Source organism: Rhipicephalus sanguineus, chromosome 9 (assembly GCF_013339695.2).
Source record: "Rhipicephalus sanguineus isolate Rsan-2018 chromosome 9, BIME_Rsan_1.4, whole genome shotgun sequence".
Taxonomy (NCBI): Eukaryota; Metazoa; Arthropoda; class Arachnida; order Ixodida; family Ixodidae; genus Rhipicephalus; species Rhipicephalus sanguineus.
This window is the reverse complement of record NC_051184.2, coordinates 30,544,872-30,562,892: the sequence shown is the minus strand read 5'-3', so window position 1 is coordinate 30,562,892 and position 18,021 is coordinate 30,544,872. Positions and strand designations below refer to the sequence as shown.

Sequence of the window (18,021 nt, the reverse complement as noted above, 5' to 3'; positions counted from 1 at the left end):
CTATTCACAGTTCCAGGTCCTGCTCCGGGAACTGCAGCAACCTTCTGAACAAGGGCCGCGGCGGCTGCATTTTCGATGGAGGCGAAATGTTTGAGGCCCGTGTACTTTGATTTAGGTGCACGTCAAAGAACCCCAGGTGGGCGAAATTTCCGGAGCCCTCCACTACGGCGTCTCTCATAATCATATCGTGGTTTTGGGACGTTAGACCCCAGATATTATTATTATTATTATTATTATTATTATTATTAATAATAATAATAATAATATTATTATTATTATTATTATTATTATTATTATTATTATTATTATTATTATTATGAACAAGATCGCCTCGGCTGCCCCAATGCCTCAATTACAAATCAGCATTTGTTAAGCTCCTTAGAAGTGGGACGCAAACGACTATGTACGTTTTGAAACTGTTTATTGCGCCGTGCGCCAGTTTCTTTTTTTCTTTAGGAGCGAAGTTCCTTAGGCCCGCACCCCGCCGTCGAAGCTCCCCGCAACATAGATGCGGCGCCGGCGCAAAAAGAGAATGAAAGGCGTTCGGCGCGCGGCGCCAAAAAGAAAAAAAAACAAAAAACAATATATAGTCATTCAACTAAAGCGTATAGGCCAGAGCCTTTCTCAAAGCTTTAAGGTGCGCAACAAACATCCAAGTTTCACTTTGTCAATGCAGCATCTCTCAAACAGTTTTGCAGTACAGGCAAGCCTGTGCAAATCCTGTCGATTCAATTGCGATGCAGCAGTGAATCATGCGACCAAAGTGCATACACTGCCTGCAGCAGCTGCAGTTATGTTGCACACGGTTTACGCAGTACGGCCAGAGCTTCCATTTCCTTTCCGCTGGTAACAGCAAACGTACATCAAAACGTGACAGTAGCAGAATGGTTCTAAATATGAGTCGGACAATCGCCAGGTGCAGAGCAGGTGGTTTCTTGACAGATACTCTCAGCAAGTGGCCCATGTCACTCATCTAAAAGGATGAATCAGCGGGTGGCTGCTATTCTCAAAACTGAATCATGAAATTTTGCTTGTCATGCATGTGATGATTTCATAGTGATACTACGACTTCTGCACTGTAGCTTTTCCGTGCTCTTCTAAAACTTGATATATATATATGTCAGAAGTTTTCATTAATTCATGTCCTGATTTTGCTCAATGTTCACATGACCCGAATGGTAGAATGGGATTAGAAAAAGACAATAAAAGACAGCCAAACTTCAAGAAATTGTTGTGGCGTTCAGCTTTTTATTATACTCTCGCAAACCTCGTCACTAAAAACTTTAAGGTGACTAACCATCATGCAGCACTCGATGCATGAATAACAAGAATGAATGATGAAAGATATGACACACCAAAATATGCACACCCCCTGTCTGGCAGCATGAAACTGACTTTTAACTTCAGAACATAACACAGAATCACAGAAACTGAGTGTTGAGTAAGCTTCACGCCAGTAGCAAAGTGCAAATAGTCTCCATATAACAAAGCACTTATATAAACACGAACATTAACATATCTCTTCTTACAACTGTAGAAAGATAGCGAAATATGGCATCAACAAAGTGTACACTGCAAACAGAACATTTGTGAAACATGTGCCGCACATGTAATCATTGTGTCAACAAGGACACCTCAACAATAGTAAGGGACTTGGAGATGAACCATTAATGTGACGAAGTCACGTGCCACAATGGTAATATTAACGGCAAGGCATAAAAAAATCTAAACGTTTGCGTAACACAAGAAACCCAACAAATAGATTCCCCCAGCAAGTTCTAGCAAAACCATTTTCATAAAAGCATCTGCATAAAAAGCACACGCTTGGGCAAAAACACTCACACAAGGGCTTATAAACGAATCTGCTTAACCCTATTTCCCGGAAACCAAACAAAAACAGAATGAGAGATTGTTCGGTGACTGCGACTTTTGCACTTTCTTAAGCAGCTGTTCAATAAGTGCACTGGGCAGTCCCAGATAGCGCATTCGCTTTCAAAGGTAACTGCGCATATATGGGCAGGGCCACACATACAAGATGGTCGACTGTTCACATGAACATTAAAACCCATAGTTGTTTACCATACCAGCAAAGGTGTGAAAGTATATTCAGTACACTGCACGAGTGCAATAAACAGGACTAGTGCCACCAACAAAATTTTATCACACAGGGTGGACAACTCAAAACACAGAGTGGAAAAAGTCTGCCAGTTTACTACAGAAGCATGGGAACTTAATTCAAATTCACCGCTGATCAGGAAGAAATATGTACTGGTGCCAATGCTCGGATTGAGGAAAAAATATGTTTGTTCTTGATATAAGCGTAGGGTGCCCGCCTGAGTAGCAGATGACAAGGCCCAGCCATGTGCTGCCTGCCTGAAACAGTGTGAGCACACTCGCACATTTAGGCGAACGGCAGACTACACTGTATACGTGCAGCAATTTATGTGCTTTGCAGTGCATGTCGATAAGCCTTTACACCCAAGCCAAATGTTTTGTTCTCAACATATAAAGCTTTGCTCTTGGCGGTCAGTTTGTTTCACTAGACCTGCAGAAAGCACTTTGCAAAGCGATCCCAAATAAAAGGTAAGCATGTGCATCATTAGCGTAGCCGGAAGGGGCCAGATGGGGGCCTCAACACCACCCCCACCCAAATTTTTACATTCTGCATGTATACGTACACATTCACACACAAACACACATAATAAAGGTGGGATGGTCCCCCCTCTCCACTTCCCCTGAAATAAATTTCCGACTATGTCCCTCGTGTGCATTACTTAGATGAACTGGAAACCTTTCTTGTTTGATTATCTAAGATAATGATCATGACAGCTCATACTTAGTTTTCACGGGAACCTGTGGTAGACGATAATATCCCCAAAGTCATGACACTTTTATCATTCTCAAAAAATGCTGCCTTCTCCAAGAATATTGCACTTGCGATGCCTTTCAATGCTCAGAACATAAATGCTGCTTTATTAAAGCTATTGTCGAGTCTTCAAAACCAGATGGCGATGTAACTACATACAAAGAATGCCAAATCCGACAAGGTCATTAACGAGTTCACTTACTGCTTTGTATACATTTCCATCAACATACTCAAGTGAACTTGAAGTGCATGACACCTATAATAAACCTCGTAAATCACACAAGCACACAGCCGAGCCAACACCAGACTGTGAGATCAGCTGCCCTGCCACTGTACACTACATCACATACAACTATTGCAAAACAAACATTAAATGAAACATTCAAAGATGAACTGTATGCCACCCTCAGCTAAAAAAATTAAGTGATATGAAATTTACTGACACATAATTCAACAGTACTTATCTTTCAGTTACATAAGCCATGCCAATGCAGTTCTGTCGGAACACTGTGAATGCCATTAACAAGGTCCCACAAGCAACAATGGCATCACAAATAGAGTGGAATCGTCCATTACGATATTTCCCCACCACACATAGCAGAGCTTTAGGTGTAACTCAGTCTGCGCAGTGCACCTGCGGTTTTACGGGAGCTGCGCCTCACTGGAACACTTGCTTCTTGACTTGCTGCACCGTGCCGGCGAGATGACCTGGCAGCTCCAGCCTTTGGCCGTGACACTGATGCATTGTGGCCAGCAGTCTTCCTACGTTTGGAATACCTTGGCGAGTCCGAAAAAGCATCCTCGTCATGAAGGTAACTGTCGTCCGTCATGGTTTCACTGTCCTGAGTGGTGGGAGCATTCACAGAGCGATTGCAGGTTGAGCAAATGGCGCTTGACGCCTTGTCCATCACGGATTCCTGTTCGGCTGCGTTCAAACTTTCGTCGGAAGGCTCCGCGTGCGTTTTCAACAAAGGGCTCATTTTCGAGTTCTTGCTCGGGCCCGTTGCTGCCGCAGGCACCTCGCTCGTCAGGGGGTTCCACACGATGGTTCCACAATGGACGAGTTCACACCACACCGACAAACGAAGCACCGTGCGCGCACGTGGTCGGCAAACAGGAAACCGGCTTGGGTATTCACTCGGGCTGGAGATGGTGCACGGCAATCGCCCACCAGCACGTGTCCACAGCAAAGTTTAAAAGCTCAGTAAGGGCAAATAGCTCATGAACTGCAAGAAAGAAAAGTGCATTATTTTGTATGTCTTCATAAAATACAGCATAGTTATTATCAAACTTCAAGAGTCGTCTAGATTCGTCTTACCGTCTATCTGCAAAATATTCTTGATGTGAGTGTTCACTGCGACAGTAACACTCTCTGATTTTTTTCTTATTTCAGCAGGGTCCACGGAGACCATGGCATTGAATTATAGTCCAGAAACTGTACAAGTACAGAAGTACAATCATATCGTGGTATTAGCACGTAAAATCCGAGCAATTCAGTTGCGTCCCAGAAGTCAGCCGATTTTAAGTGCGCGATGCAAACCATCATTTTCTGTTTGACAAGCTTCCTGTTGCGAACGTCGATATCCCATTGCCTTTTCTGCCGCCGGTAGAAGGGAGAACTAACCACGTTTACGACGCCTTTCACGGTATACGGTTTGCGCATTTTGGCACGCAGTACACGCGATTTCTCTTGTGCTATTTACCCATTACTGAACCGCAAAGGCTCCACGATGGTGCACCAACAAAATCCGTCGTAATTCACTGGCCACACGCACAAGTTGCAGGACACACTGACGACGAAGCACAGCGCGCACGTTGTCGCCAAGCAAGTTTTCGTTCCAGGGCCGTAACTAAGGGGGGGGGGGGGGGGAGAATACAATATTTCGATGCAGAATACAGATTCCAACACTTCAACATTACAATAAACGCAATTCACTGTCAACTTACGTAGTGATACATGGGATATAGACATCATAAATCGGGTTCATGGTACAGTTCTGTCCTTACAAAACCGCGCGAGTACACTACTGAAGACCCAGCAGTGAACTTGAAAATACTTCATGTGAAGTAATTTCTGCAACTTCATGAGACGACCTATTCCACTGGCTTATCGTCCTGGGAAAAAAAATGACATTTTAAATGCGTCAGTCCGGCAGCTTATTTCCTTTAACTTATTGGCATGATCTAGTCGCTGCGAAACGTAATCCGGTTTGTGGTATCGCGAGGGGTCCAGACCTGTGCGGTTATGAAGTATGTCAAGCAGGGGCGTAGCCAGAAATTTTTTCGGGGGGGGGGGGGGGGGGTTCAACCATACTTTATGTATGTTCGTGCGTGCGTTTGTATGTGTGCGTGTATATATACGCAAGCAAAACTGAAAAATTTCGGGGGGGGGGGGGTATGAACCCCCCAACCCCCCCCCCCCCCTTGGCTACGCCCCTGATGTCAAGAAATAGTTTCAACCGCAGATATTCCCTTCGTTTGTGTAGAAGTTCCCAACCAAGCCTTTCGTCTGCTTTTGAAACACTGAAATTCCTGGTAGAGTCAGAGCAGACAAATTGAACAGCCAGTGTTCTGAATTCTTTCTAAATTGGACACGTCACTTGCCTTCCACGGATACCACACAGCACAAGCCTATCTAAGCTACATCGAACGTTAGACATGTACAGTTGAGTCTTGGCCTAAAATTGTAACTTTTTTGCATTTCTTCGCAGGAAACCTAGCACACGCCCGGCTTCAATTGTGACGTGATTGATGTGACCGCTCCAGGAAAGGTCCGGTGGGAAATATACACAAAGATGCTTTTGTTCGCGAACTGATAGCAGCCTGGTTGAATTTACAACATAAAATGAGTCATGGCGGACCTTTTTCCTAGTGAAACACATATGCACTTTTTTTTTTCATTAATAAACTTACGCTACTTATCACACACTTTTAAGACCCTGTCGAGGTCGTTTTGAAGAGTAGTGCAATCATGGGAGCTATGTATAATTCTGTACAAAACCCGGCCATCGACAAATAATTTGATATGTGATGGAATACCGGAACAAATGTCATTTATGTGGATGAGGAACAAGAGCGGACCCAAGACTGACCCTTGGGGCACGCCAGAGGACAACTTCCCGGGATGTCTTACCATTGATAACGACCTCTTGCCTTCTCAAATATAAATACTCGTTTATCCAGTTCACAATTAACTGTATCGTTCACATTATACATTTTTAATTTTTCAATTAATAAACAGTGAGGTACAACGTCAAAGGCTTTTTTTTAAATCTAGGAACAAGCAGTCAACAGAGAAACCCTTATCTGAAGCAGAGGATAAGTCGTGTGTCAATTCATGTAATTCTGTTGTACAGGAAAAACGACTACGAAAGCCGTGCTGCTGAGGACTAAGTAAGGAATGCCTGTTCATATGAGTCATAACATTGGTAAATAGAACATGTTCAAGTATTTTGCATGCGACACTTGTAAGGAAAATGGGCCTATAGCTTAAAACACTACTTCGTGGTCCACTCTTGTGAACAGGCACTACGTTAGCAAGTCTCCAGTCATCGGGTAATGAAGATTCTTAAGACTTTTCGGGTGACACTAAAATACTTGCACGCCTTCACAGCGACCACCAGTTGCCAAAGTTAGCCGTTTTACACACAAACACCCCCCCTGAAAAATTCCTGGGTACGGCCCTGTTTCGTTCCATCACCGGATCTCGGGTTTCACCGGTTGCCGCGGGGCGGTGCCACCGTAGTTGAAAGTTGAGATATTAAACTGTACAACACAGCAATAGCATCTAATTCTACATCACTCAGTCATTACGACAGTGGCATCTGATGCAAGGAACGAAGTGGGAGTACCTGGCATTGCCTGCGTGACGTATGAGACTTTGCAAGGAGTAGTCTAGCGCGCGTGAAGCATAGGACTATATCTGCCCTTTAAAGGGGTCATGGTCCGTTGTAAATGCGAAGCATTTTTTAAAGCGAACTACGGGCATTTCGATTCGTTTCTTTCCATTCATCTATTTATCCAGCCGTTCGTCCATTAACGTTATTTGCCAGTCGGGCACGTCATGGAACCCTTTCCACGAGTTACATTTGGGACATACTCGCTTACCACGGGCCGGGGTATTCGAGTATGCGCTAACCCGAGCGGTAACCCGAGGTCGTCGCGGTGCCTCTGGTTGACAGCTGCTTTCCCACGGGAGAGTGCGGGTTGTTGAGGCACCTGTGCAATGTGCCTGTGAACGGGATTATATAGCCCGGCTTCGCTAGAGCCGGCTTTCTCTCTCTCTCTCTCACTGTCTCTCGCTTTTGTTCTCTGCGCTGTCCGATCCCGCAAATGTCAGTAAGCCCGGCCACAATCCCGTTCACAGGCACATTGCCCAGCTATCCCAAATACCCCAGCACCCCCGTGGGAAAGCAGGTGTCGGCCTGAGACACCGTGACGACACGAGCGAAAGGAAACGTGATTCACAGTCTATAACGACAGAGACTTTGGAAATATTAGCGTGAAGGAGTGGCGTGCAGCAGAAAAAACGGTGTCTGCATCAGTGGCATTGACAATGAGCGAAAAATTCCTACGGGAGCAAAGAATAAAAATCAAGGCTCCAGCCGGAAACGAACCCAGGTAGTCTGCGTGGCAGTCAAGTATTCTAGCAAACAGCCGCGCCGGCGCTTTCAGCTGCGCCGGAAAAAGACGCTATGCAAACGTCACGTTGGGCCAACGCTTACTGTAGTTCCTTTGTTGGGTATACATATGGAGAATTCCATTGAGAGAATATGAACACAGTTGTGCAGTGAGGAGTGGGGGTGAAGCACTGAGAGCAGGGCCACTCGATCTGGCACTGGAATGCGGCACGCTTCCGGAGAGCAGGTGAGAGGGTGACGATTGGGGGGAAATGTACCATGTGATCGAGACATTCGAAGTTTCGGCATTCTCTGTGGGCCAGCAGCAAAATACGCGTAGAGTCTATCAGTCGCATGTGGCGATTATCCTAATTCGCAGTTACATATTGCGTTTGTGCAATGACGCATCCAGCAAACGTAGCTGCGTTGCTACCCGGTGCCAATACGGCCAACATGAGTGATGTCAAACTACACATGATTGCTGCCATTGCCACCGCGCTCGCCGGCTGAAGCAAAATTAAAACGAATAAAGAGACCAGCGCGCCAAGGAACATGAACGGTCGCTAGGCGATGAGTCAGCGTCGTTCCAGAATCTACCCGCCCATTGCAGCGCTAGCAGAAACTGTGAACCACGGCTTGAGAAAATAAAAATCCTAGATAGATTAACTCGCGAACTATCAGAAGCGTTTTTCATCACACAGAAAGGCGACATGTGCGTCAGCACCACATCTATATCATTGCATGCTAGCGAATTTGAGGCACTAAACAAAAAGTGATAGCGTGCACGTATCCCACCCCATCCTCTGTTCCTCATGAATGCGCATGCGTGCCTTGTCTTTATTGCTATAAAATACTGTGCGGTTGTTTCAATAAAAATAGTTGGAGTTAGCGCCCGTCCTGTCATGTACCTTTCTTCTTGTCCTCGTCTCATATAGCGCTACAATTTTTAAATAGGAAATACAGAGACCATGACGCTTAAATGTCACGTGGCGCTTGTCGTACTGCGCCTAGTTCGCTTTTCAGGCGAGAGCACTTCAAACTGCTCCTGGCTGCTCTCGGCGCAGGAATAGCGCTCTCGCTCTACTACTGTATGAGAGTGCTCCTTCTCCTGTTCGACCACTGAAATACGCCGGTTCTGAAGAGAGCACTTTTAGCGTGCTTGTGAGTACTTCTGTTCTCCCAATGGAATTCGCCAGTAGTTTTTGTAGATGCTACAGTGGTTGACATCTTGGGGTTGAGATGCTCGTTGAGATGATGCGAACATTCTTACTCGAGCGCGCCGTGTACGGAACGGTCCATCAGATAAGGGCCGGTGCCCCCAAGCATCTTACATACCCGAACCCGCTCGTTCCTTTGTGCTCCCGTTTGGCGCGGCTGGCAAACAGAAGAAAGCGGGGAGAGCAAAAAAGGAAAAAGAAAACGCGGCGACCGAACGATTGGGTGTCCTCCCCTGCACTGACGCTCTTTAATGCGATAAAAAATGTCACAGTGGCCGCCATGTTGAGGTGCCAGCGCAGAAAGCCTGTCTGTGATTTCACGTGAAAACTGTGTATTATATGTTGTGCAATTAACATTACATATACATGCCTATGACTCTGCGAGCTATAGTAAAGGGATGCTGAATATCGCTGACGACTGCTACTCAGGATATGCGCATCATCGCAATGTAGCCTGCACTTCGTTATGATAAAACTGACGTGTCTGCGCTAACGTGACTGCCGACGTTACGTCGGACCATGAACTACCCTTTATACGCCAGTCCTGTTGACTTGCCTGGCAAGCCTGCGATATGCACGTAGCTACTCAATCTACACAAGGCAATCAATCCACGTCTTAACGCTTGGCGCAAACTTGAAAATTGAGAATGGCGCAAACTTGAGAATGTCGCCCATTACCTACACGACTGCTTGCGTGGCCTCCGAGAGTGTCGACCAGGTCTTACCCACTTGCTTAGTTGGGACGACATTGCAAAGGATAAGGTAGGCGTTTTTTTGCTGGTTTTGACAAGAAAAATTTATCATTCCCTAGTGGAAAAGTGCGGTAAGCTTTGGCTCACGTGGTCACAAGAGCACTGACATCTGCATAGGCGTGCGCAGGGTTCCCCATCAGGGGAGCGAAGGTTCGTCGCAGAGCCCTCCCCCCCTACTAACTCAATGTATGGGGCAGATTTAGCGCCCCCCCCCCCCCCCCCGCCTGTGCGCACGCCTATGGACATCAGGTTGACACAGTTTTTCCACCTCTGTTCAAGTGTTGAAGGCCCCCTCAGATTGTCGTTAAAACTGATGGTATGAATATTTGTCACAATTTCATTAAGTGAATAGTAATTGCATGGTTTCGTATCCGATTAGCTTGTGTATTTGCATATATTCCTTGCTTTGTGTCATTGAAGAAAAATTGTTATTATGCGCTATTGTTATCAACTGAGTCTTGTAAACAGGTCTCAAAGCATGAATGTTCTTACGTTGTTTTAGCTAAATGTAATAACAATTTGTGTAACTATGGCTGCTTTTTTGTTACTTCTTTTTGTTAAATATGTATACATACGCCTTGTGCGGTTTAATGACTGGAATGGGTACGCCACTTTGTCAGACATTAGAATGCCTTGTTGCCAACCCTGCCCACTTAAACTATATGTATTGTTAAGACGTTTATTGACGGCGAGATTGACGGCGACGATGCACAACGACAGAGCGCAGACTCGCAGACTCTCACGAGCACGAGGGGCGTGCTCTCCGAGAACAGGCGAAGAGGATGACCCACTAGGAGGCGCTTGAGAGGACGACCCATTAGGGCGTTCCAATGCTTCTCTACAATTACCCCGGGTACGAAAAGGGAGCCGCCTGGCGGCTTAACAGCTGGTCACTATGAGCGGGTCATGGTAGGGCTTGAGGCGCTCCACGTTGACAATGTCGCGCCCTCGACGGCGCATGTCCGAAGATGGTTCAATAGGTTCAATCAGGTAGTTGACCGGGGATGTGCGTTCGACGACACGGTAGGGGCCTTCGTATTTGGGTAGTAGTTTGGAAGATAGGCCAGTTGCAGTGGTAGGAACCGAGAGCCATACGAGCGCTCCAGGGAGGAACGTGGCTGCAGAAGTGTTGGTGGCACTGCGAATGCTCTTCTGCCGCTCTTGGTCCTGCGTAGTAAAGGTCCTGGCAAGCTCGCGACACTCCTCAGCAATTCTGGCTGTGGCAGAAATAGGCGCACACTCCGATCGATCCGGCGTGTATGGAAGGATTGTGTCGATTGTGTGCGACGGGTGCCTGCCGTACAATAAGAAAAAGGGTGAGAAACCAGTGGTGCTTTGAGGGGCGGTATTGTAGGCGTAGGTGACGAAAGGTAGAATCGAATCCCAATTTGTGTGATCGGCGGCGACGTACATCGATAGCATGTCGCCGAGCGTGCGGTTGAAGCGTTCGGTGAGGCCATTCGTCTGCGGGTGGTAAGCAGTAGTTTTGCGGTGAACAACGTTGCACTCTTTGAGGATGGCTTCGACGACTTCCGACAGGAAGACACGGCCTCGATCGCTGAGCAGCTCCTGGGGTGGACCGTGGCGCAGCATGAACCGGTGGAGCAGGAAGGAGGCTACATCGCGCGCTGTAGCCGCTGGGAGGGCGGCAGTTTCGGCGTATCGCGTAAGGTGGTCTACAGCGACGATGGCCCAGCGGTTACCAGCCGACGTCAGAGGAAGTGGCCCATACAAATCGATGCCAACGCGCCCAAACGGCCGGTCAGGGCAAGGTAAAGGCTGTAGACCTGCTGGTGACTGGTGTGTCGAAGCTTTGCGGCGCTGACAATCGATGCAGGAGCGAACGAACTTCTGCACGTAGCGGTACATCCCTCGCCAAAAGTACTGTTGGCGAATGCGGTGGTATGTTTTCGATGCCCCAGAGTGCGCACACTGCGGATCAGCGTGGAACGATTCGCATATATCAGAACGGAGACTGCGGGGTATTACTAGTAGCCACTGGCGGCCGTCGGCGTTGTAATTGTGTCGGTGAAGGAGGTCGTCGCGAATGGCGAAATGATGGGCTTGACGATGCAACGCGCGAGTGGATGGTGTTGCCGATGGATCAGTGAGCAAGTCTATCAGTGAAGCGATCCACTGATCCTTGCGCTGTTCGGTAGCGATGGTGTGAATGTCGATGGAAGAAACGGCATTGTGAGACATTGAGCTGTGGGTATTGTCGTCAGGCAAGGGGGAGCGCGAGAGTGCGTCGGCGTCAGCATGCTGGCGTCCGTTGCGGTACAGCACGCGGATGTCGTAGTCCTGTAGGCGAAGTGCCCAGCGGGCGAGGCGGCCTGATGGATCCTTCAATGATGACAGCCAGCATAGTGCATGGTGGTCGGTGATGACATCAAATGGGCGACCATACAAATAAGGTCGGAACTTCGTAAGGGCCCAGATAATCGCCAGGCATTCCTTTTCGGTGACGGTGACGATGGCGGTCGACGGGTCATCAAGCGCTGCCGGCGCAGCTCCTCGTAGCTTTGGCACAGCGTGATGACCTCTGCCACTGTGCGAGGGTTTTTGGCTAGCAGCATGGTGAAGGCATCGTCGTCGATGCCTTTCATAACATTCCTGATTCTGTTAGACTCCTGCATGCTCGCGTCGGCTTTTTTGCACAAATCAAGGATGTCTTCAATGTAGCTCGTGAACGATTCACCGGCCTGTTGTGCCCGTTCACGCAACCGCTGTTCGGCTTGCAGCTTACGGACGGCAGGGCGGCCAAACACGTCGACGATGGCGGTCTTGAAATCGGACCACGTCGGGAAATCGGATGCATGGTTGTTGTACCACATGCCTGCCACACCCACGAGGTAGAAAACCAAGTTGCTCAGCTTGCCTGCTTCGTCCCATTTATTGGGGACACTCACCCGTTCGTAAATCGCGAGCCAGTCCTCCACGTCGGTGCCATCCGCGCCGGTGAAGGACAGGAGGGTCACGGATGCGGGGGACACCGGGACAAGCGGTCGGAGCAGGAGGCGGCGTTTGCTGAGCGGCGTCTTGCGACATGGTAGATGGCACGGTACGGGATCGAAGCTCCAGGGGCATCGAATGGAGACCGAAGTTGTGGTGACGGTACAGCACTCTCCACCACTTTGTTAAGACGTTTATTGACGGCGAGATTGACGGCGACGATGCACAACGACAGAGCGCAGACTCGCAGACTCTCACGAGCACGAGCACGAGGGGCGTGCTCTCCGAGAACAGGCGAAGAGGATGACCCACTAGGAGGCGCTTGAGAGGACGACCCATTAGGGCGTTCCAATGCTTCTCTATAGTATGATCAATGTATAGTACAATGTACTCTTTAACTGACTGATTGACTGGAGTGATTGATAGTAGGGAGTTTTCGAGTAGAGACCCCAAAGAAATGGTGTCGAGGCCACTGCGCATACGCGAGACCCAGACAGCACTCGGGATTTGCGTTGGGGCCGTTATTTCTCGAGTATCACGGGAGCTCCAAAGCCTGCCCCATAAACTTTGCATAAACAAACATGGCGGCACCCACTGAAGCGACGACTCTTGGCCAAGACCAAACTGACCGAGTTTCTGAGCAATGGATGACATTATGAATTAACAACGTTCTGACATAGGCTATCGTTTTCTCATATTTCATGTACACAACAAAGATTGGCTGAAAAATAGCTAGTTTTTCTAAGATCAGTTGTCGACATGAGCGCTCGTAGGCTTATAACGCAGCCATGGTGGCTAGAAGTTGGATTGTCTTGGCTGATGACGGCAAGAATGTGGCACCAAAGAATCGATGAAGATTACCAGTGAATTCTTTACCACTACACCTAGCCAAGCTAAAATTTTAAAGTATATCTGTGCGAAGGCAACCTTCTGTGCCAGCTCTTATTATTCATCGAAAGAAATTTAACAGGATAAATCTCCTGAACACATCTGTATAAAAGATGTTCACATGCGCGCCAAGATTTATGCATCTGTGTGACAATATATCCCCATTGCCTTGCTCGTTTGTTACTTACAGCTCAGGTAAAAGTTCCGCAAAGAGTGGCATGGCTTTTATGTACATCGAGGGTGTCATCAAACATAAGTCTTAAATAAATGCAGAGCCTGGTGTGAGAGTCAAAAGATTGAACTCACTGAAGGCTGAAGGCGCCAGAATGTCGGCTGCTCCTGCCACTGCCATGCTTGTAAGGGTCAGGCCTTGGAGGAGGAGCATCCCCTTTAGTTTTTCTTCAAGTTGTCCCTATGGGAAAAGGAGGCGCAAAGTAACGCATAAAACCTCGGCGAAGAGCTTCGTAAAGTCTTAGCTGCCTATGGCTAGAGAGGCATACTTTGGTTTAATTATGTCACGCAACTACCACTTTGTTCAAAAAGTAGGTCACAAATAAATTATTCTTGCAAGAACTTTCTCCACAATAATGCGGAAGATAATCGTGACCACCTGCCCACTGGCAGCCGCATTGAGCTTATTTCAGTGAGCTGCTGTAATGACATGTAATCCAACTCCTGACCTAATGCGCAACAGCAGCCGTACAGAGCTATTCTGAGGCTGTGTGAATAGATATGAAAGATATTGACGTTGCTTTGAGAAACAAATGCCATTTTTTATTTAATTTCAATGACATCATGGGCCTCTGTTTCTCTCTCATAAACACAGATTTATTATCTCCATGCTAGAAGTGAGGACAACTTTCTGGATATTTCGCTTCCTTCGAATAAATTCTCTCTAATTCATGTCGACCTGTGGTCCACAAGTGGTTTTTTATGTCACTTCAGCAATATTAAGATGGCGCAATCAGAACCTTACAATGATACCAATGGTTAAGTTATAGTAGAAAAGACTAGTTTTGCAAGATTTTGATAATTTCGCCGTACGACTCGTCTCTCAAAACGTTCCGATACTATGGGATCAGTGGGCGCGTTTTGAAGCTGGAAAATGGCATTGTGGTTAATTCTATTAATTAGGCTCTACACCAATATACATGTTACGTACACCATTCTTCAGGGAGGTCAGGAGCTTGAACTTGTTGAGAAGAGAGGCTGTGGCATGCCACATTACCAGAAGAGCATGGGCGATGTAGCTGTCATCGGTCGTCACCAACGGAACAAAGCACAGTGGAGCCTCATCCGCTCTTAGAATTGTGCCCCACTTGTCTAGACTAGTTAGCCATCTTTGTCTGACACCAATATGCTTAATTTTCCAGGCTTGGTCGACAGCCAGTTGGGCAAAGGATAGTAGGAAGGTCGCTTTAAGCGTGGTCGACATAAAGAACAAAAGAGCAAAGATCCATTTCAATTCATTAGTCTTCGTGTATGTCGACACTGATACAAGTCGTGCCTGATGCTGCAAAGGAAATGGAAAAGGAACAGTGAGCGAAAGAAGGGCAAGCTGGTGACGCAGTTCCCACTCACTCTGGCCATCGGTGTAAGTGAACCTATGCTGACTCTACAATGCAAAACGGCACACAGTGAAAAACTAGACAAGAGCAACAGTCAGATAGCAGCAGTGTTGTAGGCGTTACTGAAAAAAAGTAACTAAATACGTTACTCGTTACACTATAAAAAAAGGAACGCGTTAACGCCCTACGTTACCTACAAAAAATGTAACGCGTTACCGTTACCGTTACCGAAAAAAAGTAACGGACGTTACCTCTGCCGTTACTCCGCAATCATAAATTTTATTCGATGTGTCTTTGCAGCAGGAACCCACAATAACAATAATTTAAATCTGAAATGTATGTTTCACATAAATCTTCTAACCCAAACAACGAATATACCCAAATGCTGATTTAACGAGTATTACTTGCACAAATGTACCGGACGGTAGCAATGGTACACTGGCTTAAAGTTGCCTTTAGAGTTACGTGTGATGGCTTCTGACTCTGACACATGGTGAAGCCGTTTTCCTCAATGTCACATTATACAGAGTATGAGATTCAATCATAAACGCTATTCGCAAAGAAAGCATCAATGAAATCTCAAGAAATTTACAATCATTCTGATGGTGTGCTTCTGCAAGCAAAATGGATGCGCGAATTTTGTAGTAGTAAAGAAATGCTTAAATGGGCTAGTCACGTAAAAAAATATCTGTGCATAAACATTTTTTGTTCACTTTAATCTGTATAATTACAGCAAAAATTGCGAGCGTTTATGTGAGGGTGTTCAAGATCAGCCTCACTCACTCAGGAGTTCAATAACCAGAAACTTCGCTGCAGCTGCAGATAGAAAAAGCAAAATTTATTTTTAAAACAAAGTTGATAAGCCTTATCAACTTTGTAGCTACTATAAAATGTCGCATATTTAGACATTTTTCAAAAACAGTTTCCTTAGCTCTACAAGTTTCAAATAATGTTACTTTACTCTTTGTTGCGCATACATTTCATACACAAAATATCTTCTTTGTAACGATAACATTTGTGTTTTACAACGTCGTGAACTTTCGAGAACGACAGGTAATGAATTTGGTCCCTCCGGATTGAATATGTTTGATATTTTTTCCCTCGTAAATTATGCAGTTAATAAGGAAATGAGTTGCTTTTCGGGCTACTGGCATGAGACATGCATAAATATAAAATACTCAATAAAATCTGAAATATCTATTTTCGGATCTGTGTCGATCTCTCGTGGAATCACCCGTTTGCAATAACCACGATTAGTAGACTAACTGCGCTAATGTCTGCTGTGTAGCTACCTGTAACCCTGGTTAGCCGTAACCGTAGTTAGCTTAACCGCGGTTAAGCCTGTTCGTGTGACAGCGGTATTAAGGTAGTGAGTAAAAAAAAGATTTTTTTTTTTTGCTTTACAAGAAAAAATTCTACGTTTTGCGTCCCGCTCGCATTCTTTTTCAGGGTTTTCTTCCAGCTGGGGGTCACGCCTATTCTCCACAATAAGGCAGACTCTCGATCGGCAGCGCACCTGCAGTAGACCGGTTGACGTTACCGGCTGTCGCTTGAATGGGCCAGAATTCCACAGAAAGCCGCTTAAGTCGACGACGTGGGAGTTGTCGAATTCGATGCGGTGGTCGTTTACCATGCTATGCTCAGCGAGTGTACTCCTTTGTCACGCGAACCTGCGGACATCGTTTTTATGTTGCCGCAGCCTCTCGGGGGAGTTCTTCGTTTCCCCCACATAAAAAATTTCACGATCAGCACGTGGTATGGAGTAAACCAGGCCTTGCGCTTTCTCTTCGGACGGCCTGTCTTTTGGGCACAAAAAGGCGCAGGTGCCAGCAATCCATCTGCTACATCTACTTCCACGAGGAGCATGTCCGTACAGTTTCTCATGGCGAATTATGCGGCTTTCATTAAGCTTTGTGTGGCGATGGCCCAAACCTCCACACAAGGAGTCGGCGCGTCTTAAGAAATTGGTTCCCACAATTTCCACACAAAAAAAGCGATTCCTCCCGCGCTTTCTTGGTGAATGCCTGGCAGGCCGACAGCAGTCCGACGCTGCGACAAAAGAATTTGGCTGGGGCGAGCTCTGAGAAAACGGCACTCGCGGACAACTTTTCTTGGCAATGAAGGAAAGGCTACGGGGGCGGAGCTACTGCACATGTACTGCTCCGCGAAGTAGTCCGGCTCGGCGCGCGTTTCGAACTTAGTTTTGGTTTATGAACCTTCCGTATATCCTGTGACGGCCATTTGATTATTCGAGCGGCCATCACAGGCTTAGACATCCATTTGTTAGTGAAATTCGTCACAAGCTCCCTCGGCGAACCGTCGGATAAGCTGGAGGGTGACGAGCGCTCACCTGAAGACGCAGACGCCATTTTGACTTTGAGGTGCACGTAAAAGGTGCGACGTTTTCACAGGTGCAAAAACGCGAAATGACACTGCATAAAGCAAAACAAACGTAAATATCTCCTTGGTGCGCGCTGACCCTCTTTTCAAACAGCGCCCCGTAGAAAATAAAGTAATGTTGCTCTTTTTTTATTCTCACGCAGAAAGCACGGACGCAATTGTGGTACTATACTCTTCAGCGGTAGCACACGCGTAGTTCGGCTGTCTAGCCTTCCCTTCATTGCCAAGAAAAGTTATCCGCGAGTATAGGGACTTTAACGGCACCCACAGGATAAAAAAGTAACGAGTAACGTGACTCCACACGTTACCGAAAAATGTTAACGTAAGTACGTTACCCGTTACAGTTTCTAAATTGTAACGAGTACGTTACTAAGTTACCGAAAAAAGTAACGCGTTACCGGTAACGCCGATACTTGTAACGCGTTACCGCCAACACTGGATAGCAGCCATTAACTAGGCTGTTCATCAAAGAATGTCCTGTGCTGGCTTCACCTTATACAAGATGTGCTCCGCGGCGAAGCATTAGTCACAAAGTAAGCATGACATATGGGTGTGCTGGGAGTAAAAAAATGGTGAGACATCGCTCCAGGTTTCTAAGGAGGGGAGGGGTGACCACCCCTATAGACGAATTCCACCGGACATACGTCACGAAAATGCGGTGGCGCTGTCGTCGGGCGTTTAGTTTCGCGCGGTAGGCAAAAGCCGCCGTGCCTACCGCAGTTGCTGCTGTGTTTTCGCTGGTGCGTGCGCTGTTTGTCG

The 18,021-nt window shown here is 46.8% G+C and overlaps 1 protein-coding gene across 6 annotated transcripts in view; it reads right to left on the bottom strand.

Moving 5' to 3' along the window:
- Window positions 1-1,238: 1,238 nt before the first annotated feature.
- LOC119404890 (dentin sialophosphoprotein) overlaps window positions 1,239-18,021 on the bottom strand; it is a 59,659-nt gene continuing 42,876 nt past the window's right edge. The window contains exon 4 of one of the 6 annotated variants that reach the window (XR_007417506.1): window positions 1,239-2,333. Coding sequence is in view for 2 of the 6 variants with exons in the window: in XM_049419112.1 (XP_049275069.1) it covers window positions 3,472-3,678 (207 nt within the window). In the remaining 4 variants the exon portion in view is untranslated. Of the gene's footprint in view, window positions 3,679-18,021 lie in introns of all 6 variants that reach the window. The other 5 variants (XR_007417507.1, XR_007417508.1, XR_007417509.1 and 2 more) reach the window with 5 other exon arrangements.